The sequence below is a fragment of the Hippoglossus stenolepis genome, chromosome 22 (genome assembly GCF_022539355.2).
Source record: "Hippoglossus stenolepis isolate QCI-W04-F060 chromosome 22, HSTE1.2, whole genome shotgun sequence".
Classification (NCBI taxonomy): Eukaryota; Metazoa; Chordata; class Actinopteri; order Pleuronectiformes; family Pleuronectidae; genus Hippoglossus; species Hippoglossus stenolepis.
In genome coordinates, this window is record NC_061504.1 from 3,824,700 (window position 1) to 3,849,367 (window position 24,668).

The 24,668-nt window shown below is 42.9% G+C and overlaps 1 protein-coding gene and 2 long non-coding RNA genes across 3 annotated transcripts; 1 reads left to right on the top strand and 2 right to left on the bottom strand.

The window, feature by feature from the left end:
• Window positions 1-518: 518 nt before the first annotated feature.
• On the bottom strand, window positions 519-2,708 carry LOC118101894. Its single transcript, XR_007032352.1, has 3 exons — window positions 2,609-2,708; window positions 2,457-2,519; window positions 519-717 (listed from the first exon to the last, which is right to left on the bottom strand). It is a non-coding gene; the product is annotated as an uncharacterized LOC118101894 (long non-coding RNA).
• Window positions 2,709-13,759: 11,051 nt separating this feature from the next.
• On the bottom strand, window positions 13,760-21,356 carry LOC118101542. The gene is made up of 3 exons (XR_004694567.1): window positions 21,236-21,356; window positions 18,899-18,972; window positions 13,760-13,865 (listed from the first exon to the last, which is right to left on the bottom strand). It is a non-coding gene; the product is annotated as an uncharacterized LOC118101542 (long non-coding RNA).
• A 734-nt stretch (window positions 21,357-22,090) lies between these two features.
• On the top strand, window positions 22,091-24,667 carry glipr1a (GLI pathogenesis-related 1a). The gene is made up of 5 exons (XM_035147976.2): window positions 22,091-22,324; window positions 22,402-22,647; window positions 22,774-22,886; window positions 23,360-23,445; window positions 23,944-24,667. Exons 1-5 carry the CDS (start codon window positions 22,151-22,153, stop codon window positions 24,075-24,077), a joined length of 753 nt encoding a protein of 250 aa, XP_035003867.1. The 5' UTR covers window positions 22,091-22,150; the 3' UTR covers window positions 24,078-24,667.
• Window position 24,668: the final 1 nt, after the last annotated feature.

Below are 24,668 nucleotides of genomic sequence, written 5' to 3' on the forward strand. Positions count from 1 at the left end.
AATTCTGTATATATCACTAAACATGGACCTTTTACTTCTAATCAGTAGCAGGAATGATACACAATGCCCCTATGATAACTCAGCAAAACTTGACTATCTAGAGCAGGGGTATTCAACTAAAATTTAAAGAGGTCCAGTTAGAGAAAATGTCTTGAAGCAAAGGTCCGGAAGATCATAATGTCTAACTTTTTTGTGTGATATATATTTAAGTAGCCTAGTAGTTGTATCAACATCTGCATGTACAAAATACCTGACTGTCAAATCAAATGAATTCAGTACGATTCAAAAACGTTTTGACAATATTTATTGGCTGCATTTCAAAATAAGAGAAAATAAATAAAATGTGAAAATTGTGCATGTTCAAATAAAGGGCTTAACTTCAGACAAATAAAATAAAGGGAGCAAAAGCTTGAATTTCCCTTTTTCTGTTTCACTCAAAAGTCTCAACCAATTTTACAGATAATAAATCTCAACACATCTTAACAATTGAACAGTTTTAGAATCACTTTCTTCCCCTCTTATATCCCACTCCCCCACTTTGTTCGTCTGTTTCTCTTCCTTTCTCCGTCTCACTCCTCTGTTTCTCTCCGGTCCGCCTGTTAGTGACCTCTGATCTAGAGGAAGTAAAACTCTTAACAAAGTTTCTGAAGGTGATCATTAAGGGATCATTACCGGTACGCTTGGGGTCTCGCGCCAATCACAGGACTATCACAAAACCTGTGAAATCCAGAGATGAATATATAAGAGGACTGTATAAAATGCACAATAGATACAACGCTCATAAAATGTTGATGTCACCTAGTTCTCAGCATTTGAAAGACGAACATTTAAGCCCTGAGAGAAAGCTAGAAGGCAGAGAGAGAGAGAGAGAGAGAGAGAGAGAGAGAGAGAGCAAGTGGGAAAAGTATCAAAAAGCCATATCTTCTTAAAGTAAATGCAAAGACGTGGGTTAGAAGGTGTTGTGCCATAATGCATCAAACGTGATACCATAAAATGGTGTGCCTTTCGGCATTCAATAAATTTGGTTATCAAAATAAAATATTAGATATTAATATTGTATTATTAATATTAAATAATAACTTTAATTGATTAAAGTTACCTCGGGGCACCACCCTTCAAAGGAAGGGAAAAGATAGCCAATTTATTGATTAAGTCTCATAGATTAAGGTTCTAACTACAAATTTTGGAACTCTGATTAACAATTAAATTAATAACTATAACCAAAATTACCATATAGATAGTTAGCTAAGTTGAAAGATATGGGGTTCTTGACAGTGTAGAGGTTGGCGAAATTCACTTATGCAACATTAATAAAAAACATTTGTGAAAGAAAAACATTTATTATGAATATAATAAAGTATAAAAACACAAATTACTAACGGTCTAATTGCTAAACAAAGATAGGTATGTGTGTGTGTCTGTGTGAGTCAGCGTGCTTTCAAGATGGTCGCTGGCCAAAGAGATAACACCCTCCCCCACCTATTGGAATGTTTACGACCTGTAGAGATAATGAGGTGAAGAGTTATGCGTGTGTCTGTGTGTGCCAAATTAGAGGAAGTTACTAGATTGGATGCAACGAAAGACTGTGAAGAGCATAACAGACTAACATTACTTTCTCAATAACTTGTACCCAAAATATCGCAACACCACAAATCAAACTTATAAACCTCACACAGAATCGAATAAACAGTCTTGCTTAGCCTAGTATAATTATTAAGCCCAGATGTGTTACCAGTCCGTGGAAAGGGAAAACGGAAGTTGCTGTGCAGTTCGCAGTTTTGTGTCGTCTTGCTGGTTTCGGTTGAGTTCAGTTCAGTTGCTGAAGTTTGCCAGCAGGACATCAGTCGCTGCTAGGACGTTGGTAGGCTTGGAGGCGAGGAGGTTTCCTTGGTGAGATGAGCTGGAAGCTGCACCTTTGTGCTCCTCTCAAAGAGTTGGATGGGAAGAGAAGATGTGAGCTGGAGAAGAGGCTCCACAGCCTTCCCTCCTGTGGAAGGATCGTAGGAAGAGGCAGAAGAGGCTCAACAGCCTTCTCTCCTTAGAGGGGTTTTAGCAAGAGAGAGATCGAGAGCAAGAAGCTGGAGAACCTGGCTTATATTGGCCCGGTGACCTCACAGGTCATGGGGTCCAGAGTGACCAATGGGAGTTGAAACCTGTGTCCCTGGGGGGTTTTCCACCCCTCTGTGTGAAGTTGTTGCCTGCTGGGAGACTGAGTCCTGAGTTCCTTGCTCTGGTTTTTAATGGCCCCTGGGAGACGGAGTCCTGGGGGAACATGCGGCTTCAGGGTTTGATGGCACATGTAGGCCGAAGTGTGGTTTCACACAAAACCATGGCCCAACAAAGGGGTTGAAGGGAAAGAGTTATACGTGGCTGCTGTTGACAGCTGCTTGTTCAGAAGATAAGGAAACATGGTGCATGCAGACAAGGTGTCAGGTTTACTGAAGTTCAGAACTTACCTATAACTCCACAGACGATGATGACTACGTAGACTCGGTGTAGGTGTTTTGGTCGTGAGGTATCTGCAGGAAAGAGGGAAAAACTCCAGTCAATGTTTGAACAAAACAGCGAGGAGCTTAACGTGATGAGTGTATCTGCAGGTAAAACTCACCAGTGGTAAAAACACATGTGCTGTCAAGGTCTAGTTGAGAAAACAAGACACATGTTACAAAGTGTTATCAAGCAGTGTCGTATCAGATACAGACACCAGCAAAGATATTTAACAATATACAAAGAGGAAAAATGTGCAGAAATGTCCTGACTTCAAATTGTCTGACAGTAATCCTGGTGTCAGTAATAAGGTAAATTATCTTGGTCACTGATGAGAAGACAGATAATGATGATATTCACAAGCAATACTCCAGGATGTACGCATAAGCAAACATTATTTTACGCAGCTTTAGTGATCAGAGTGTTCACACTTCTCTTTTCTGCCCATTTTTTGGTCAAACTATAAAAAAACGAAAGCATAAAGAAACTTGAAGTTGCTTATCATGATGCTATGCGAGGCTATGCCATTATTACTCAAGAGACTGAGACGGTCAAGTGTGAGTGAAATGTTTGTGGCTGCAGGAGTCGACACTTTCCAATACGTCCTAAGAAATCTTCCGTATAAATGTATTTGAATCTGAAAATGAAGTCATCTTGGTTTTATCAAATGTTATGTTTAGCACTAAATGCTACCAACTCCAGCTGTGGAGGCATTGGTATAGTAATCATCTCTCTTTTAGACATTAATATATTTATATAAACTTTGTTGTGCTTTCCTTTATATTTTATTCTATCTTGTGTGGTATTTTACCTAAACCCTGAGACAGAATAATAAATGTCATCATGATCACTTTTAATCCAAAAATGTGCTGGGTGTAAAATTCTAATTTATCTTCAGTGTCATCATTGTTCGTCTTAAGGAACATATTCATCAGAAATAATATAATTCTAGGGTCTAATTTGTCAGGACGATTTTTTGCATTGTTTTACACAATTAAAAATCAGATCAACAGCATAACTGTGGCAGCTGTGATGGAATTTCCAAAGAGCAAATGCTTTAAAGCAGCACCTCAGCCTGGAATGACTGTGCAGATGTATTTCAGCTAGTACACCTACTTATTTGGCCATATTTACAGAACAATTTTACATAACTGTCTGTGAAACAGGAAACTGGAGCTACCTGCGGTTATCTGCTTATCTTTCTAGCATTACATTACATTACTACAACTGCGTGTTACATGTCCTTAAAACCCTGAGAGAAGTGATTTACAGGACACTATATCTTCACCTCTGTCCGCGTGAACTAGTATAAACCATATGAAACCAAACGCGCAGGTTTATACACTAAAAACATCAGAGTAAGGGAACTCCGGTTTCTCTGAACAGACTTAATCTGTGAAATCCTCTGGACAAATGAAAATGTTCAATGTTCAAGCATAGTGTGCAATGAAAACCGGTATTAGTACAGTTTGTAAATACAAAGGACTCTAGAGAGTAAAAGTAAATACCTGTGCATTTTTGGTCTCAATATAACCGTCAGTGCCTTGAATTCACAGTTTCCTCCGAAACGGGTGAAACGAATGCCCGACCTTGTTGCTGGCAGACCGAGTTGGGTGGTAGGTGGCCGGCACATTCTTCGATGCGATCACCACTGAAGAGCTGCTCGTCGTTGCAGAACACCACAGTGACATGAGCAGCGCAGTCTGGAGCCTCACAGTAAAACTCCTGCCTAAATCCTTTTCCACCTGCAACACACAGCACACGTGCCATTGTTTGGTTTTGTTTGTTTATTCTCTGGCTTTTTTTTTGTAATCACAAGATGAATGTAAACAAGAGATGACGTTCTCTGACCTGCTGCAACAGCAAAGCACTGAACGAGTCCAGGATTAAACTGAGACAGCAGAAAGTTGAGGAGCGGAACGGTGGCGATCAGATCTGTCAACACAAAAGGTACGACATCAAATTGGAGGCTCTGTAGTTGTTTTTTATTAACCTCAGTTTAAGTTGCTGAGTTGTCAGACACCTACTGTTCATGTTGGAGTGCAGTGTGGTGAGAGCTTTCTGAGTCACTATCCCTCTGATGATGTTGGAATAAACCTCGTCTCGGATGTGAGAACGTAGAGAGCCCGCACACACAATGGTTTTACACAATGACAGGCGGAGGAAACCTGGAGTAATGGAAATAAATGAAACACAGGGTTATTCAATCACAGCCTGATCCGGCTTCAGTCTAGGTCTGCTGTGGGAACAACGCCTCTCCACCGCAGTGAAGCTTCTCCGCCAGCAACACTCATTACACTGTGTTGCTCACCGCACTTACTGCTGTTGGAGATAACGTTACGAAATACCTTATTCCACAGTCCTCTATTCTGCCATCTTGGGTCTGGCAGAATGAGCGGACCCTTCATGACGCTCACTTCTTTGCACTTCATTATCTCCTCATCGACTTTCCTTTCTTCCTTGCTCCTGTGTATCCGGCAGTGGTGTATAAAGTACTTGAAAGCCATACTTGAGTAAAAGTACAGATATCTTATCTTACCTGAAGTCACCTAAGAAAATGACTTGAGTCAAAGTCTTAAAGTAGCTCATATTAAATGTACTTAAGTATCAAAAGTATCTGGTGTTGAAATCCACTTAAGTATCAAAAGTAAAAGTACAAGTACCAAAATTAAAAATTCAAAGTGCTTTTTATAGTAGGCCTATACAGACACAAAACAACCAACAATTGTTCTCTTCAGGTTTTATTTAAACTGACTGAAAAAACGATAGACCACAGTATACCCACAAATAATTCTGTATATATCACTAAACATGGACCTTTTACTTCTTATCAGTAGCAGGAATGATACACAATGCCCCTATGATAACTCAGCAAAACTTGACTATCTAGAGCAGGGGTATTCAACTAAAATTTAAAGAGGTCCAGTTAGAGAAAATGTCTTGAAGCAAAGGTCCGGAAGATCATAATGTCTAACTTTTTTGTGTGATATATATTTAAGTAGCCTAGTAGTTGTATCAACATCTGCATGTACAAAATACCTGACTGTCAAATCAAATGAATTCAGTACGATTCAAAAACGTTTTGACAATATTTATTGGCTGCATTTCAAAATAAGAGAAAATAAATAAAATGTGAAAATTGTGCATGTTCAAATAAAGGGCTTAACTTCAGACAAATAAAATAAAGGGAGCAAAAGCTTGAATTTCCCTTATTCTGTTTCACTCAAAAGTCTCAACCAATTTTACAGATAATAAATCTCAACACATCTTAACAATTGAACAGTTTTAGAATCACTTTCTTCCCCTCTTATATCCCACTCCCCCACTTTGTTCGTCTGTTTCTCTTCCTTTCTCCGTCTCACTCCTCTGTTTCTCTCCGGTCCGCCTGTTAGTGACCTCTGATCTAGAGGAAGTAAAACTCTTAACAAAGTTTCTGAAGGTGATCATTAAGGGATCATTACCGGTACGCTTGGGGTCTCGCGCCAATCACAGGACTATCACAAAACCTGTGAAATCCAGAGATGAATATATAAGAGGACTGTATAAAATGCACAATAGATACAACGCTCATAAAATGTTGATGTCACCGAGTTCTCAGCATTTGAAAGACGAACATTTAAGCCCTGAGAGAAAGCTAGAAGGCAGAGAGAGAGAGAGAGAGAGAGAGAGAGAGCAAGTGGGAAAAGTATCAAAAAGCCATATCTTCTTAAAGTAAATGCAAAGACGTGGGTTAGAAGGGGTTGAAGGGAAAGAGTTATACGTGGCTGCTGTTGACAGCTGCTTGTTCAGAAGATAAGGAAACATGGTGCATGCAGACAAGGTGTCAGGTTTACTGAAGTTCAGAACTTACCTATAACTCCACAGACGATGATGACTACGTAGACTCGGTGTAGGTGTTTTGGTCGTGAGGTATCTGCAGGAAAGAGGGAAAAACTCCAGTCAATGTTTGAACAAAACAGCGAGGAGCTTAACGTGATGAGTGTATCTGCAGGTAAAACTCACCAGTGGTAAAAACACATGTGCTGTCAAGGTCTAGTTGAGAAAACAAGACACATGTTACAAAGTGTTATCAAGCAGTGTCGTATCAGATACAGACACCAGCAAAGATATTTAACAATATACAAAGAGGAAAAATGTGCAGAAATGTCCTGACTTCAAATTGTCTGACAGTAATCCTGGTGTCAGTAATAAGGTAAATTATCTTGGTCACTGATGAGAAGACAGATAATGATGATATTCACAAGCAATACTCCAGGATGTACGCATAAGCAAACATTATTTTACGCAGCTTTAGTGATCAGAGTGTTCACACTTCTCTTTTCTGCCCATTTTTTGGTCAAACTATAAAAAAACGAAAGCATAAAGAAACTTGAAGTTGCTTATCATGATGCTATGCGAGGCTATGACATTATTACTCAAGAGACTGAGACGGTCAAGTGTGAGTGAAATGTTTGTGGCTGCAGGAGTCGACACTTTCCAATACGTCCTAAGAAATCTTCCGTATAAATGTATTTGAATCTGAAAATGAAGTCATCTTGGTTTTATCAAATGTTATGTTTAGCACTAAATGCTACCAACTCCAGCTGTGGAGGCATTGGTATAGTAATCATCTCTCTTTTAGACATTAATATATTTATATAAACTTTGTTGTGCTTTCCTTTATATTTTATTCTATCTTGTGTGGTATTTTACCTAAACCCTGAGACAGAATAATAAATGTCATCATGATCACTTTTAATCCAAAAATGTGCTGGGTGTAAAATTCTAATTTATCTTCAGTGTCATCATTGTTCGTCTTAAGGAACATATTCATCAGAAATAATATAATTCTAGGGTCTAATTTGTCACGACGATTTTTTTGCATTGTTTTACACAAATTAAAAATCAGATCAACAGCATAACTGTGGCAGCTGTGATGGAATTTCCAAAGAGCAAATGCTTTTAAAGCAGCACCCTCAGCCTGGAATGACTGTGCAGATGTATTTCAGCTAGTACACCTACTTATTTGGCCATATTTACAGAACAATTTTACATAACTGTCTGTGAAACAGGAAACTGGAGCTACCTGCGGTTATCTGCTTATCTTTCTAGCATTACATTACATTACTACAACTTTGCGTGTTACATGTCCTTAAAACCCTGAGAGAAGTGATTTACAGGACACTATATCTTCACCTCTGTCCGCGTGAACTAGTATAAACCATATGAAACCAAACGCGCAGGTTTATACACTAAAAACATCAGAGTAAGGGAACTCCGGTTTCTCTGAACAGACTTAATCTGTGAAATCCTCTGGACAAATGAAAATGTTCAATGTTCAAGCATAGTGTGCAATGAAAACCGGTATTAGTACAGTTTGTAAATACAAAGGACTCTAGAGAGTAAAAGTAAATACCTGTGCATTTTTTGGTCTCAATATAACCGTCAGTGCCTTCGAATTCACAGTTTCCTCCGGAAACGGTGGAAACGAATGCCCGACCTTGTTGCTGGCAGACCGAGTTGGGTGGTAGGTGGCCGGCACATTCTTCGATGCGATCACCACTGAAGAGCTGCTCGTCGTTGCAGAACACCACAGTGACATGAGCAGCGCAGTCTGGAGCCTCACAGTAAAACTCCTGCCTAAATCCTTTTCCACCTGCAACACACAGCACACGTGCCATTGTTTGGTTTTGTTTGTTTATTCTCTGGCTTTTTTTTTGTAATCACAAGATGAATGTAAACAAGAGATGACGTTCTCTGACCTGCTGCAACAGCAAAGCACTGAACGAGTCCAGGATTAAACTGAGACAGCAGAAAGTTGAGGAGCGGAACGGTGGCGATCAGATCTGTCAACACAAAAGGTACGACATCAAATTGGAGGCTCTGTAGTTGTTTTTTATTAACCTCAGTTTAAGTTGCTGAGTTGTCAGACACCTACTGTTCATGTTGGAGTGCAGTGTGGTGAGAGCTTTCTGAGTCACTATCCCTCTGATGATGTTGGAATAAACCTCGTCTCGGATGTGAGAACGTAGAGAGCCCGCACACACAATGGTTTTACTGCGTACACAATGACAGGCGGAGGAAACCTGGAGTAATGGAAAATGATAAACTTTATTATTTAGTTCATACAGCCGCAGCTTTGAAACACAGGGTTATTCAATCACAGCCTGATCCGGCTTCAGTCTAGGTCTGCTGTGGGGAACAACGCCTCTCCACCGCAGTGAAGCTTCTCCGCCAGCAACACTCATTACACTGTGTTGCTCACCGCACACTTCCTGTTGGAGATAACGTTACGAAATACCTTATTCCACAGTCCTCTATTCTGCCATCTTGGGTCTGGCAGAATGAGCGGACCCCTTCAGGACGCTCACTTCTTTGCACTTCATTATCTCCTCATCGACTTTCCTTTCTTCCTTGCTCCCGTCCCCCTTCCATACTGGCATTATTATTACCCAATTCCACCAAATACAAATGTAAATATGTATAGATATAGGCACAATATATCCATATCGATGTATACATATTAGATGGAAATCAGGGCGCAAAATGCCGAGAGGGCGGCACAAGAGACTGATTTATCATGACGTGATACATGCAATGTAAACCAATGCATTAAGGTCACACCATCATCCTCTAACCCCGGGGAGGTAGAAGCACCGCGAAGCGCCACCAAAAGCTGTCCGCCTCCTTTCCGCGCCCATGTTAAATAATTGGGCTGTTCGCACCGGCAGCGTAGTGCCGGGACGCGCCGGGAAGCGCCGGGAAGCGCCGCGGCCGGCTCGCGATCTGCAGCGATGGTTTCGGGGTCTGTTCTATTTTTTTCGCTCGCCGCGAGAAAATCGGGCCGGAAAACACACTGAAAATCGATTTTAAAGGATATAAGTGATATATTATATATTATATAAATGATTAAATATGCATCCCATACTTTCGATTTCCCCGCTGTTCTCCTGTAGTTTAAATTTCCCAGATTTTTGCCCCCACATGATGAAATTTCCCCATCTTTAATTATGTACTTAATCCACACATTTGTCAGTTGTGTCTAAACAGACGGACACACACAAGCACATAATCTCTTGTGGGGGGGCTATAGGCTTGCGTAGGCGAGTCACCTGTGAAGACATCATCATTTGTGTGTGTGCATTGGGGGGCGCCAATCTGAAATCTCGCCTAGGGCGCCAACATTGTCCTGAGCAGAGGTGACAGACACATTAGTGAGGGGGTCGCTGCCAGACATTAACAAGCAGGTAAATAACGAGCTGTGACACAACATGGACTGTCAGTGCTGTTACATAACAGACTCAGACTGGTCAGTACTGACACACTGGCAGTGGGTTTATACTTAAATTAGCTGCTAACGGGACTAGCTCAGCTGATCTGCACGTCTCAGTGTAATATCAGACAGGAAACCGCTGGAGGGAAACCCCTACCCAGTCCCTCCCTATCTCACTTGCCCGTCTGTCTGACTCATTTAACATTTTTTAAGATGCTCTGCTTTCCTTGCGTATCACCGCAGAAGTGAAGTAGTCGTGACATCCACGGAGATTGTAATGAAAAGCTCTGTGATTATTAACTTAAGTGAAAAGAAAAACACTTCATGAAGTCCTCCTCCCGGTTGAATCAGAGACTGTGAAACATTTACCCTTTTAGTTCCCGCAAGGGTTGGGTGTTAACAGTCCTACACTTCATTTATACTTCGATAGAAAGTTTAATTTACTTTACCTTTGTGAATGACCAAAATAGCAGCTTCAAAATTATCATTAGTTCACTGACTTGACTTGCTCACATCATTGAGCTGCTTGGACCCATTCCTATGCCCTTCGCTTTGTCTGGCAGGTACTCCAGAGAGTACTTCAACAGTAGAGGTGAGCTACGTCACATCTCCAGTCTGAAGCCATGGGGTCTGTTCGAGGTTCTCTTTGAGAAGTATGAGTGGCCGCTGGATCAGGCGGCTCAGTTCAGTGACTTCCTGTCGATGATGTTGGATCTGCAGCCTGAACGCAGAGCGACGGCGGCGCAGTGTCTTCAGCACACATGGCTGCAGACATGAGCAGACGCGCGCACACACACACACTGATTTCATACAGGCTGAATTCAGATATTTATTTATGTTGATCATGATCAAGTCGACTCGTCTGTTGATCCTGATCAACTGTTTTTTTTAAATGACAGTCTGTTTGCAGACGATACACTACTGTATTTGTACAACCACTGAAATCTGAATAATCTCAGAGATTTTTCTTTAATCAACTAAATAATATTTACCTGAGAAGGAAGATATGAAAATCATACCTCTGATTTTATTTATATTTTTACTATAACCGCTCCTCACTCTGCCTTCAGTTGTCATAAAAACTCAAAAGGTGTTTAGTTTGTCCAGTCTGGGCTACTGTAAAAAACATGGCGGCCTCCGTAGAGAGGACCCACTCCTGATGTATATACAAAGTATTTAAATATAAAGGTAAAGAAAACGACAATTCGTGAAAACATTCGAGTGAAAACATCCCCAGGATTATTTTACATTTAATTTCTGCCAATAGATCCCTTTCACCTAAATCTTACACACTGGACCTTTAAAGAAGTCCTCAGGAATACATTACTGCCGATAATAAGTTTATATCTGATATTGCATGACGCATTAAGTCCAATGAAAACATCTTTGTTTCTTCTCCTGCTTCTTGTTACATCATCATTTCATCTGACCCTCACAACCTCATCGGTGGCTGTTGCACCATGTCTGCCAAAGGTGACTAATTCAATGCCGTCTTCACTTGTTTATGAACTTCGCTGACAGTCCTTTAGATTTAAATTCTATCATTCTGATGCCACAACATCTTTCACGGAGCCGTAAACACTGGACAGTAGATTTGAAGTTGTGAAATCTGGCTGCAATCACAGATGTAAATGACACTGCAGCACAAAGCAGAGAGAAACTGATCCTATTACAACATTTATACAAAAAAAGTAAAGTTCTATATTTATTCAACAGGTTTTCACGTCACTCTTCATTTTCTATGACCTGCAGCTTCTTAGCTTGATAACTTTGAACGTTTTGTGTGTTTTTAACCAAACAAAGGAGAATAAAAAACCTTCTCAGCTAAAGTTTAAATATTAAATGGCTGAAAGTAGTTTTTTGCTAAACTGCACTTCCCCACTGAACTCAGTGGGGATAGTAAATACAGTAATTTTCAACCTGCAACAAAGGACAGAAGTTGCTTTAAAGCTCAACACAAATAAAACGACATATAAAGGTGAGATTATAAACTTAGCAAATAGTTCATTTGAACCTGTTCATCTTCAGTAAACTAATCTGAAACATTATTAAGGTTAACGTGCAGTATCATGTGTAAAGAATAACAAGTTTACCTGAGCGTCTATTTTTAAAAAGCAGGTAAAGTCCGGCTGTGAAAGTCTCCTGGCTCCAGATGAACGTGTGTTAACTGTTCGGCCGGCTCATACTGCACTGACCCTGAACGCCACACACTTGCACATACTGCGGGTGGGAGGAGGAAAGGGTACGAGGGGCGTGAACTCACCGCTGCTGCCTTCAAGCCCTGACGGAAAAAAAAGTAAAACACTAATGTCATTGTGTCATTGTGTGGTTAAAACCACAACTGTTTGATGGTCCTACACTGCCTCCACCTGGAGGAGAGGAGCAATGACCACACACACTCAGAGTAAACCTTTCAGCTGCTCAAAGTTTACCCTCACATTCTTTTGGTTTTCCATTTTCATTTCCATACTTCCCTGTGTTTGTCCTGATCCAGAGTCACTGGCTGCAGAGTTCTGCAGTCTGAGATATTTAAAATTAATGAAATAAAAAATATTTTTTTTCTTTCTAATATTAGATTTGTTTTAAAGGGGACATAGCATGCAAATTCCACTTCGTTAGTGCTTCTACACGTTAATGTGAGTATCTGGCATGTCTACCAACCCAAAACCACTCGTGCGTTTTGTTATGGTTCCTCTAAGTCAGAAACGTCATGCTTGAGTGACTCGAATGAGCTTCCTGTGTATTGTGTCGTAACAATACACTGGAAGTCTCCTACATGGCCTTGGCCCCCCACACTCGTTACACCGGGTTTACACCGGACGCAGCGAGGCTGCGAGGCAGCGCAGCGCCGTTCCCAAGCGCGCAGCCGCCTGGCTGTTCACACGGGACGAGCATTTCTCCGCGCTGGTCAGCCCCATAGACTGTATATATAAGGTCAGCCCGCGATTCTGCTTTCTCCGCTTGTTGTTGTACCCGTTGAATGTCGGGGTTCGGGGGTAAATGATGGTCTTCATAGCCCCCACCTCTCTTTCTCTCTCTGTCTGTCTGCTTGTGTGCTTGTAGTGGATGGGCAGAGGGGGACATTTAATTATGTGATTGGGAAAATTAAAACTCCAGGACAACAGAAGGGGAATACAAAGTATGGGATGCATATTTGATAATTTATATCATATAAAATATGTAATTTATATCGTTTAAAATCATGGGGGGAGAGGGGGGAGGGGGGAGCTGGCTCATTAGCATTTAAAGGAACAGGCACTCAAAACAGGTCACTCTGTGGAGGGCTGTTTTAGACAGGGTAAAAACTGTGCTGTTTTAAATGATCCTTGTGGTATTTTGACCAAAGTATGTTGCAGACATTTCATTAAGACCCCAAGGAACCATATCAACTTGTGGTAAAATGGGCATGCTATGTCCCCTTTAAGTCTCTGGCCTACAACAATTAACTCATACTTTTATCTATTCTCATTTTGATAACTGCAACACAGGAATCAGTCCAGGTTCCCTCCACCGTCTCCAGCTCATTCGCTGCTTGTCTAATCACCAGAATATAAGTGGCATGAGCACATCGCCCCTGTGCTCCTCTGCTTCTACCTTTCACATTCATTTTAAAAGTTAATTATTCACTTTTAATGTGTTAATCTCCTGCTGTGCTCTCACATGGGCTCACTGCAGTTAGGGAGCTGGCAGGAGAAACTCCACAGGCTCTCACTCAGACATTTGGCTTCTTCAAAGAATGTCAGGAGATTATCCAAAGTGCAGATCATGTGTGAAAGCACCTCAAGTGTTTGTGTGTGTGTGTGTGTGTGTGTGTGTGTGTGTGTGTGTGTGTGTGTGTGTGTGTGTGTGTGTGTGTGTGTGTGTGTGTGTGTGTGTGTGTGTGTGTGTGGTCATTGCTCCTCTCCTCCAGGTGGAGGCAGTGTAGGACCATCAAACAGCTGTGGTTTTAACATGGAAATAAGAGAAAACACAGTGAGTGTGAGCTGTTGTGTCATATAAAGACAATATTTGACTGTGTGTGTCTCCATCAATATAAAGAGACTGGGTCTCGCTGTGTTACTCAGGCTGAGCTGCAGCGTCTATTCTCAGGTGTGATCCCACCACTGAGCGGTACGGGGGCTTTGACCTTTGGAGATTGTGGTAAAATGTTAAATTTTAACTTCATCTGTCCAGATGTTGCTCTGAGACTTCAAAGGTGGCAGGTAAGATTTTTTTATGACATCTCTTTTATGGAGAATCTCTCCCTGTCTGACCTTCATGTTAGTTAAACATTAATTCAAATACATGGGAATTAAAAACATGTATCTGGGTGGTCTTGCTCAAATGTAAGTTTTTATTGTTTTATTTATTATTTTACGACTTCATTTATTTGTTTTGAGTGCGATATAAATACTATTATTATGATGATTGTTATTATTATGCCGCAGGAGCGTGTCCGCCGATGACGTCACAGTGTAGCAGCACCTCTCCACCTCTCTGGATGAAGAAGCTGTCGCCGGGTGCGGTGGCGCGCACCAGTGATCCCAGTGTCCGGGAGGCTGAGTCTGGTGGATCGGTGGAGCTCTGGATCTCTGAGCTGCAGCGGACTGTGCTGATCGGGTGTCCGCACTAAGTTCGGTATCGATATGGTTCTTCTGGGGGAGCCCGGGACCACCAGGTCGTCTGAGGAGGGGTGCACCGGCCCAGGTCGGACACGGAGCAGGTCAAAGCCCCCGTACCGCTCAGTGGTGGGATCACACCTGAGAATAGACGCTGCAGCTCAGCCTGAGTAACACAGCGAGACCCAGTCTCTTTATATTGATGGAGACACACACAGTCAAATATTGTCTTTATATGACACAACAACTCACACTCACTGTGTTTTTATCTTATTTCCATGTTCAAACCACAACTGTTTGATGGTCCTACACTGCCTCCACCTGGAGGAGAGGCGCAATGACCACACACACACACACACACACTTGAGCTGCTTTCAGACATGCTCTGAACTTTGGATAATCTCCTCACATTCTCTGGGGGTATGTATGGAAGAAGCCAACTGTCTGAGTGAGAGCCTGTGGAGTTTCTCCTGCCAGCTCCCTAACTGCAGGGAGCTCATGTGAGAGCACAGCAGGAGATTCTCCGTGGAGCAAAGCTTGACGTCCTTTCATCACAAACTGTGAGCTGGAAGTAACCAGCAAGGATCCATCTGCAGACACATCTCTGTGGATCTGGATCAGGAATAACGCAGGGAAGTATGATATTAAATGGAAAACCAAAAGCATGTGAGGCTAAACTTTGAGCAGCTGAAAGGTTTACTCTGAGTGTGTGTGGTCATTGCTCCTCTCGTCCAGGTGGAGGCAGTGTAGGACCATCAAACAGTTGTGATTTTAACATGGAAATAAGATAAAGACACAGTGAGTGTGAGTTGTTGTGTCATATAAAGACAATATTTGACGGTGTGTGTGTGTTTCCATCAATATAAAGAGACTGGGTCTCGCTGTGTTACTCAGGCTGAGCTGCAGCGTCTATTCTCAGGTGTGATCCCACCACTGAGCGGTACGGGGGCTTTGACCTGCTCCGTCTCCGACCTGGGCCGGTGCACCCCTCCTCAGACGACCTGGTGGTCCTGGGCTCCCCCAGAAGAACCATATCGATACCGAACTTAGTGCGGACACCCGATCAGCACAGTCCGCTGCAGCTCAGAGATCCAGAGCTCCACCGATCCTCCAGACTCAGCCTCCCGGACACTGGGATCACTGGTGCGCGCCACCGCACCCGGCGACAGCTTCTTCATCCAGAGAGGTGGAGAGGTGCTGCTACACTGTGACGTCATCAGGGGGACACGATCCTGCGCCATAATAATAATAATCATCATAATAATAGTATTTATATCGCACTCGAAACAAAGTCGTAAAATAAATAATTAAACAATAAAAACTTACAATTGAGCAAGACCACCCGGATACATGTTTTTAATTCATGTATTTAATTTAATTGAAACTTTATTTTGAACAGAGAAAGTCAGAGAAGTGGCAGTGATCTGGAATTAAACTCCATTCAGTCACATTCAAACTGTACTTGTAGTTTCTATCTTGGTCACCAGATGACGCAGGAGCGTGTCCCCCTGATGACGTCACAGTGTAGCAGCACCTCTCCACCTCTCTGGATGAAGAAGCTGTTGCCGGGTGCGGTGGCGCGCACCAGTGATCCCAGTGTCCGGGAGGCTGAGTCTGGAGGATCGGTGGAGCTCTGGATCTCTGAGCTGCAGCGGACTGTGCTGATCGGGTGTCCGCACTAAGTTCGGTATCGATATGGTTCTTCTGGGGGAGCCCGGGACCACCAGGTCGTCTGAGGAGGGGTGCACCGGCCCAGGTCGGAGACGGAGCAGGTCAAAGCCCCCGTACCGCTCAGTGGTGGGATCACACCTGAGAATAGACGCTGCAGCTCAGCCTGAGTAACACAGCGAGACCCAGACTCTTTATATTGATGGAGACACACACACAGTCAAATATTGTCTTTATATGACACAACAACTCACTCTCACTGTGTTTTTATCTTATTTCCATGTTAAAACCACAACTGTTTGATGGTCCTACACTGCCTCCACCTGGAGGAGAGGAGCAATGACCACACACACAGTAAACTTGTCAGCTGCTCAAAGTTTAGCCTCACATGCTTTTGGTTTTCCATTTAATATCATACTTCCCTGCATTATTCCTGATCCAGATCCACAGAGATGTGTCTGCAGATGGATCCTTGCTGGTTACTTCCAGCTCACAGTTTGTGATGAAAGGACGACAAGCTTTGCTCCACGGAGAATCTCCTGCTGTGATCTCACATGAGCTCCCTGCAGTTAGGGAGCTGGCAGGAGAAACTCCACAGGCTCTCACTCAGACAGTTGGCTTCTTCCATACATACCCCCAGAGAATGTGAGGAGATTATCCAAAGTTCAGAGCATGTCTGAAAGCAGCTCAAGTGTGTGTGTGTGTGTGTGTGGTCATTGCGCCTCTCCTCCAGGTGGAGGCAGTGTAGGACCATCAAACAGTTGTGGTTTGAACATGGGAAATAAGATAAAAACACAGTGAGTGTGAGTTGTTGTGTCATATAAAGACAATATTTGACTGTGTGTGTGTCTCCATCAATATAAAGAGACTGGGTCTCGCTGTGTTACTCAGGCTGAGCTGCAGCGTCTATTCTCAGGTGTGATCCCACCACTGAGCGGTACGGGGGCTTTGACCTGCTCCGTCTCCGACCTGGGCCGGTGCACCCCTCCTCAGACGACCTGGTGGTCCCGGGCTCCCCCAGAAGAACCATATCGATACCGAACTTAGTGCGGACACCCGATCAGCACAGTCCGCTGCAGCTCAGAGATCCAGAGCTCCACCGATCCTCCAGACTCAGCCTCCCGGACACTGGGATCACTGGTGCGCGCCACCGCACCCGGCGACAGCTTCTTCATCCAGAGAGATGGAGAGGTGCTGCTACACTGTGACGTCATCAGCGGACACTCTCCTGCGCCATAATAATAATAATCATCATAATAATAGTATTTATATCGCACTCAAAACAAATAAATGAAGTCCTAAAAATAATAAATCAAACAATGATAACTTACATTTGAGCAAGACCACCCGGATACATGTTTTTAATTCCCATGTATTTGAATTAATGTTGAAGTAACATGAAGGTCAGACAGGGAGAGGTTCTCCATAAAAGAGATGTCATAAAAAAATCTTACCTGCCACCTATGAAGTCTCAGAGCAACATCTGGATCAGACAGAGTTGTTTTGGACAGATGAAGTTAATATTTAACCATTTTACCACAATCTCCAAAGGAAAAAAAACCTAAAGAACTCTGCTGTTAAGCTTTATTGTGAACGTGTTCTCGTTTGAGATTGTGTGGCAGCAAGTGGCACAACAAACATAACATTTTACTGGTTTGAAACTTTACTTTGAACAGAGAAAGTCAGAGAAGTGGCAATGATCTGGAATTAAACTCCTTTCAGTCACATTCAAACTGTACTTGTAGTTTCTATCTTTGCCACCAGATGACGCGGGAGCGTGTCCCCCTGATGACGTCACAAACTGTTGATACTTTGTGATGACGTCACAAAGTAGCAGCGCCTCTCCACCTCTCTGGATGAAGAAGCTGTCGCCGGGTGTGGTGGCGCGCACCAGTGATCCCAGTGTCCGGGAGGCTGAGTCTGGAGGATCGGTGGAGCTCTGGATCTCTGAGCTGCAGCGGACTGTGCTGATCGGGTGTCCGCACTAAGTTCGGTATCGATATGGTTCTTCTGGGGGAGCCCGGGACCACCAGGTCGTCTGAGGAGGGGTGCACCGGCCCAGGTCGGACACGGAGCAGGTCAAAGCCCCCGTACCGCTCAGTGGTGGGATCACACCTGAGAATAGAAGCTGCAGCTCAGCCTGAGTAACACAGCGAGACCCAGTCTCTTTATATTGATGGAGACACACACAGTCAAATATTGTCTTTATATGACACAACAACTCACACTCACTGTGTTTTTTTAATCTTATTTCCATGTTAAAACCACAACTGTTTGATGGACCTACACTGCCTCCCCCTGGAGGAGATGAGCAATGACCATACACACACACGCACGCACAAACATACACGCACACACACTTGAACTGCTGTCAGACATGCTCTGAACTTTGGATAATCTCCTTACATTCTCTGGTGGGGTTGTTTGGAAGAAACCAAATGTCCAGGCCAGAGACTTAAAACAAATATAATATTAGAAAAAATATATATATATTTTTAATTTCATTAATCTAAATTAACTCAGACTGCAGAACTCTGCAGCCAATGACTCTGGATCAGGAAAAACACAGGGAAGAATGGAAATGAAAATGGAAAACCAAAAGAATGTGAGGGTAAACTTTGAGCAGCTGAAAGGTTTACTCTGAGTGTGTGTGGTCATTGCTCCTCTCGTCCAAGTGGAGGCAGTGTAGGACCATCAAACAGTTGTGGTTTTAACATGGAAATAAAATAAAAACACAGTGAGTGTGAGTTGTTGTGTCATATAAAGACAATATTTGACTGTGTGTGTGTCTCCATCAATATAAAGAGACTGGGTCTCGCTGTGTTACTCAGGCTGAGCTGCAGCGTCTATTCTCAGGTGTGATCCCACCACTGAGCGGTACGGGGGCTTTGACCTGCTCCGTCTCCGACCTGGGCCGGTGCACCCCTCCTCAGACGACCTGGTGGTCCCGGGATCCCCCAGAAGAACCTGTGATGGACATTCATCTTGAGATTTGAAATAATGAAATTCTCAGACTGGAGTTGCCTTTGAGCCTTTTTAATAGTAAGCTCTGCAGAGGTTACACAACAAGCACGGGTGCTCAAACTGGCCGCAAGTTCACAAAAGCCAGAACTTATACAAAGAGGCGTTTCATAAGACATAATATGAAAAAATAAAAGACATGAAATCATCATCTGTGTCTATCTGCTGTGTCCGTCCGTCCGCTGTACCAGTTGGAAGAAAACATCACCAAATAAGGGCATACAACCTGTTTATCAAGGTCATAGCAGTGAGACACCGCCAAATAAGGGTTCCATCCTGTCAGGTAGACAGTATCACAGCAGTGAGACACCTGGTCAGGGGGATTTCCACTACCTTAGACACTGGTCAGTAGAATTTTCCACTACACTTCCCCCTTTGATCATCAATAAAAATATGATCACTAACGAAAAATAATCAAGAAACATCATAACAAACATCAAATCATAGAAGAATATCGACGAGTCTTCAACCCTGGTACTTTGCGTACGGACAGGGTCACTGGCGATGAGGTCACAATAGGTAGCCGCTGCTGTCTTTTGTGGAAAGGAAAAAGTTCTTTTCCTGTAATTGAGCAAGCATTTTAAAATGAAAATGGAAGGAAATCAGGTCAAACAACATCATCATCTCATTAACCATTATCAAAATTTAACAAACTGTATTGATTGGCAAAAGTAACTCATATTAAAATGTAATAAAACGTTAAATGTCAACATACAGTATATCTAAAGTTGAAAATATCCAGTAAAAACTTTTTAAATTCTTGCTAGGAAGTAAAATTGATTAAGTATGTACAAACTTCATAAAGTAACTCACATCAACCTTAAAAATTCACAGAGATTCAAATTAAGGCATCATAAAATATGAAGTTGAGAGGATAATTGCAGTAGCTGTTTTGTTTTTAGTTTTTTTTGTGGTGAAATCACTCAGAAACACATAAGCAAGCTGGGGGGAGAAAATAGCATTAAAAATAAGTGAAATAAAACTAAATTTGAGTATCGTCATCAGAATCATCTGTGCTGTCAGTGTCCAGGTAGGGAGGGATGGGGAATAGGTTACGGATCAAGGGGACCTGAATCACTTCTCTTGTGTCTAGTCAATTTTGCATGTGCTGGATGGGTCTGAGAGGACACCGTAGGAAAAGAGGAGTTCGTTAGATCATCAGAGACTTTCAGTTGAAGGCGTCAGCTGGTCAGATGGAGCTGGTACTCGTTTGCAGTGGCTGGCGTGGATCCAGGTGGCTCTTTCAGCCACTTTCAGAGAATCATCAGGAAAAGGCAAAAACAGAGATTCATAAACGTGATCTGCTGTGTCTGTCACATGTGAAGTGCAGTGCAATGAATCAGTGTGCATAAAATCAGAAAGAAGGGGTGATAAGAGAGTGTGACGTGGAGAGCAGGTCAGTGGAGGCATTTATAGGAAGTTGCCACTGATATACAAACAGCTGCTCATGTGTGGTCTGTGACATTGTGAAGGGGGGTGAAGAAGAATTGTGCGTAACCGTCACTCCATCAGGGGAGGATACTAAATTGAGGCCTAACACAATCATCAAATCTCTTCCTAATAGATTAAAATGGGCAACAGGGAGCCAACAGAAAATCATGTTCAAACCTTGTGGGATGTTTGTCAAACTGAGCGGCATCTCACCAGATATAAAATGACCAAAGAGAGGTCTTTGGATCCCTGTGAAGAAGGTCCGGAACCCAAGTTATTTCGGCCCTCTCTTCTCTTAACTGTTGGAGGTGGAGGCAGAAGGTTTTCTCTCCTGGGTGGCCAACCACCGAAGACTTCTCGGGTCCAGACAATCTTTCAAGGGATCCTGTTCGTGACGCCAAGTTTGTGATGGAGATTCATCTTGAGATTTGAAATAATGAAATTCTCAGACTGGAGTTGCCTTTGAGTCTTTTTAATAATAAGCTCTGCAGAGGTTACACAACAAGCACGGGTGCTCAAAGTGGAACTGGCCGCAAGTTCACAAAAGCCAGAACTTATACAAAGAGGCGTTTCATAAGTCATAATATGAAAAAATAAAAGACATGAAATCATCATCTGTGTCTATCTGCTGTGTCCGTCCGTCCGCTGTACCAGTTGGAAGAAAACATCACCAAATAAGGGCATACAACCTGTTTATCAAGGTCACAGCAGTGAGACACCTGGTCAGGGGGATTTCCACTACCTTAGACACTGGTCAGTAGAATTTTCCACTACAAACCATATCGATACCGAACTTAGTGCGGACACCCGATCAGCACAGTCCGCTGCAGCTCAGAGATCCAGAGCACCACCGATCCTCCAGACTCAGCCTCCCGGACACTGGGATCACTGGTGCGCGCCACCGCACCCGGCGACAGCTTCTTCATCCAGAGAGGTGGAGAGGTGCTGCTACACTGTGACGTCATCAGGGGGACACGCTCCTACGCTATCTGGTGGCAAAGATAGAAACTACAAGAACAGTTTGAATGTGACTGAAATGAGTTTAATTCCAGATCACTGCCACTTCTCTGAGTTTCTGTACAAGAGATATTCAACATCCATATATGTTCTAAAGTGAGTGAGCAGTGGTAATTCATTCTGGACTAAAGTGGTGAGCTGACCAACAGACTGACACTACTGTTACATGAGCTGTGTTTTCACAGGAGCTAAAAACACAGGAAATGGAACTGAAAGCTAAAAACCAAAAGCAAACGTGAAGAAATATCGCCGTACAAATAAAGTTGGACTTGCCTCCTGGTTTGGTGCATTAAACTGCAAAAAAACACCTCAATCACACACACACACACACACACACACACACACACACACACACACACACACACACACACACTCAACTGTGTCAATCAACTAAAATCATAATTTAGCATGCAATCAATGTTCCACTCTGCTTCTCAACTAATTTGTCATTTCTGATTCACTACACTGAATTTAACACCTTCATCGCACACAGGATGTGAAAAAGGCCTGAGCAGCATCACCTTGTTATTTAAATAAACACTGGGCTAACTATGAAATATGTTAACACACTTCCTGTCAGAACATCTGTGTCATCCTCTTCCTCTTGACTGTGTAATTTCCTGTGACAGTTTGACTGCTGCTGCACCTTCACTCGCGCAGGTTGATATTTTGAAGCATGAGCAGCACGGTGGGGCTCGTGTTGCTGTGGGTCTGGATCACCCTGGACTCTGGGGCGTCTTCAGTCTCGCTGCCAGAAACAACCGACAGCAAGTTCATTGGCGAATGTGTGAGGGAGCACAACAAGGCACGGTCGTCTGTCCGCCCACCTGCAAGTAACATGCTGTACATGGTAGGTGAAGCAGGCACTTGGAGAGCTGCTCAGTGTGAGGGACAGTTGACTGATCTTTTCTGCCTCTGCTAATCCAGACCTGGGACGAGGGCCTATCCCTCATTGCAAAAGCATGGGCAGAGCACTGCGTGTTTCGACACAACCCCAAACTCGAAGATGACCCCAGTGTGCACCCCAACTTCTCCTCTGTGGGGGAGAACATATGGACAGGCTCACCCTCCTTATTTGATGTGAAGAGAGCACTAAAGAAATGGGTGGATGAAAAGGATCACTACAACTACCAGGGGAACAAATGCAGTTTAGTCTGTGGCCACTATACACAGGTTTGTCCAAAAATAATAATGTGCTTATTCTGTGTTTGCCAATTTGTGTTAAAAGTTACAGAGACTTTAAATATAAGAGGAACCTTATATTTACATTTGGCCTGCAATGTTACCATGTTTCTCCAGGTTGTGTGGGGAAGCAGCTACAAGGTTGGTTGTGCCGCACATCTGTGCCCAGGTGGTGTCGCTCACTTTACTCCCAGGGAGGGTGTTGTTTTTGTCTGCAACTATGCTACAGCGTGAGTTGAACACTACAAACAACACCTTTAGAGTTGTAGATGTTAATTGGTTCAACCGATGACATGAAATTATCAATAACAAGGATCCTACTAACGCACAGGTATTGTGAGGGAATATAAAATCTGGTGTATCTTAAATCACCGTATGATAGAGATCCATTGCTTTCCAAAAAATATAAGACATCAGTGCCCCACATGGTTTTACTGCTAACACACACACACACAAACACACATTGGCATTCTCTAGCCCTAACCATCCCAACTACATGCCTAACCCTAACCTAGATATCACCCTAAACCTTAAAGCAAGTCTTAACCCTCAAACGGATCTTTGAAAGTGAGGACAGGCCAGCATTTCTTAAAGGACAGTTTAATAAGGACAGTTTTGAGCAAAGGGGACCACAGCACAAACAGAAATCTTCTACCTACAATATGTGAAAGTGACTGAACTTTGATGATGGTGCCTTTTGCAGGGGTAACATGAACTCAGCGCGACCATATGAATCTGGAGGTGCAGCCTGCTCTGGATGTACAGGCTCCTGTGTGGACCGTCTCTGCCGTGAGTACTCAATCCTGTTTGACGTGATGCAAATACTCCGTTCTGTCCTTTACATTTTGTTTTAAAAAACACTTTTAGAATCATTCGACGGCCACCCAACAAGTCACTTAATAAAAGGCTGAAAAAAGCGTGTCAGAGGAACTTCTGTTAAGAGGGTTTAAACGGCTATTTCAACCAATTCTAATGTATGAACACATGATTCCATCCCTGTCTATATATCCTGCTCCCTGGACATGTTAATATAAATCCTGCATGCTGTAAAATATACATCCATCTATACTGCTTATCCTTTTTGAGGGTCGCAGGGGGAACTGGAGTCAAACCAGGCTGATATTAGGTGTGAGGTGGAGTACACCCAACACACAGAGACCAACAACCATTCACACGTATACTTTGTTTAAAAGTAGCACTGGTGTCGAACGGTGTAGCAGTACTATGTGCACTTTCTTTGTCACGTTACAAACTAAAAGGAGCCGACTCTTCTTCTGCTGTTTCCAGGCTACAACTGGAGCCCAGTGGGAGCCCATGACTACGTGAATATTCTGATTGTCCGGCCCATCGGTCTCCTCTTCACCTTCATCACAGCATATGCTCTCCGCTACCGCTACCCTGACGTCTTCTGCTATGAGTAGTTTCCCCCCCGTTTCCACTTGAACAACATGGACATCAGAGTCAGACAGTGTTAAGATGATGTGAATTGAATTAAACCCTTTGGTCTATAGATTGATTTTAAGCCCAGAGTTGCACATAAACTATCAAAAAGTACATAAACATGTACTTTTTTTCCTGACTTAGGGCAGTCTTGAGAAATCCCATTCAAGAGGACATGTTTGAGGCCACCGTGACCGTTTGACCTTTGACCACTAAAATCAAATCAGTGCATCTTTGAGTCAGCATGTATGTTTTATAGTGAATGTCTGTACGTACTGTATGTAGATGGTAAAAACATGCCTACTTATCTTACCCAATCCCCACTACTCCCTCTCCCCTATCTACCCCCCCAGTCACACCCCTTTACCCTCCCACCCCCGACCTTCCTTGTGAATATGTAGTGCACATAATATTGTGTAAGTAAATATAGTTCATGAAATGTCTGTGATTCCAGATAATTAGTGATAAAAAGTTACTCCTTCCGGTGATAAAATTTGTGTTACTGCTCTGGGTCGGTGCACTTCTCTCTCACAACTGAGCGAATCAAAAATAAACCACGTCTCCTCCAACCA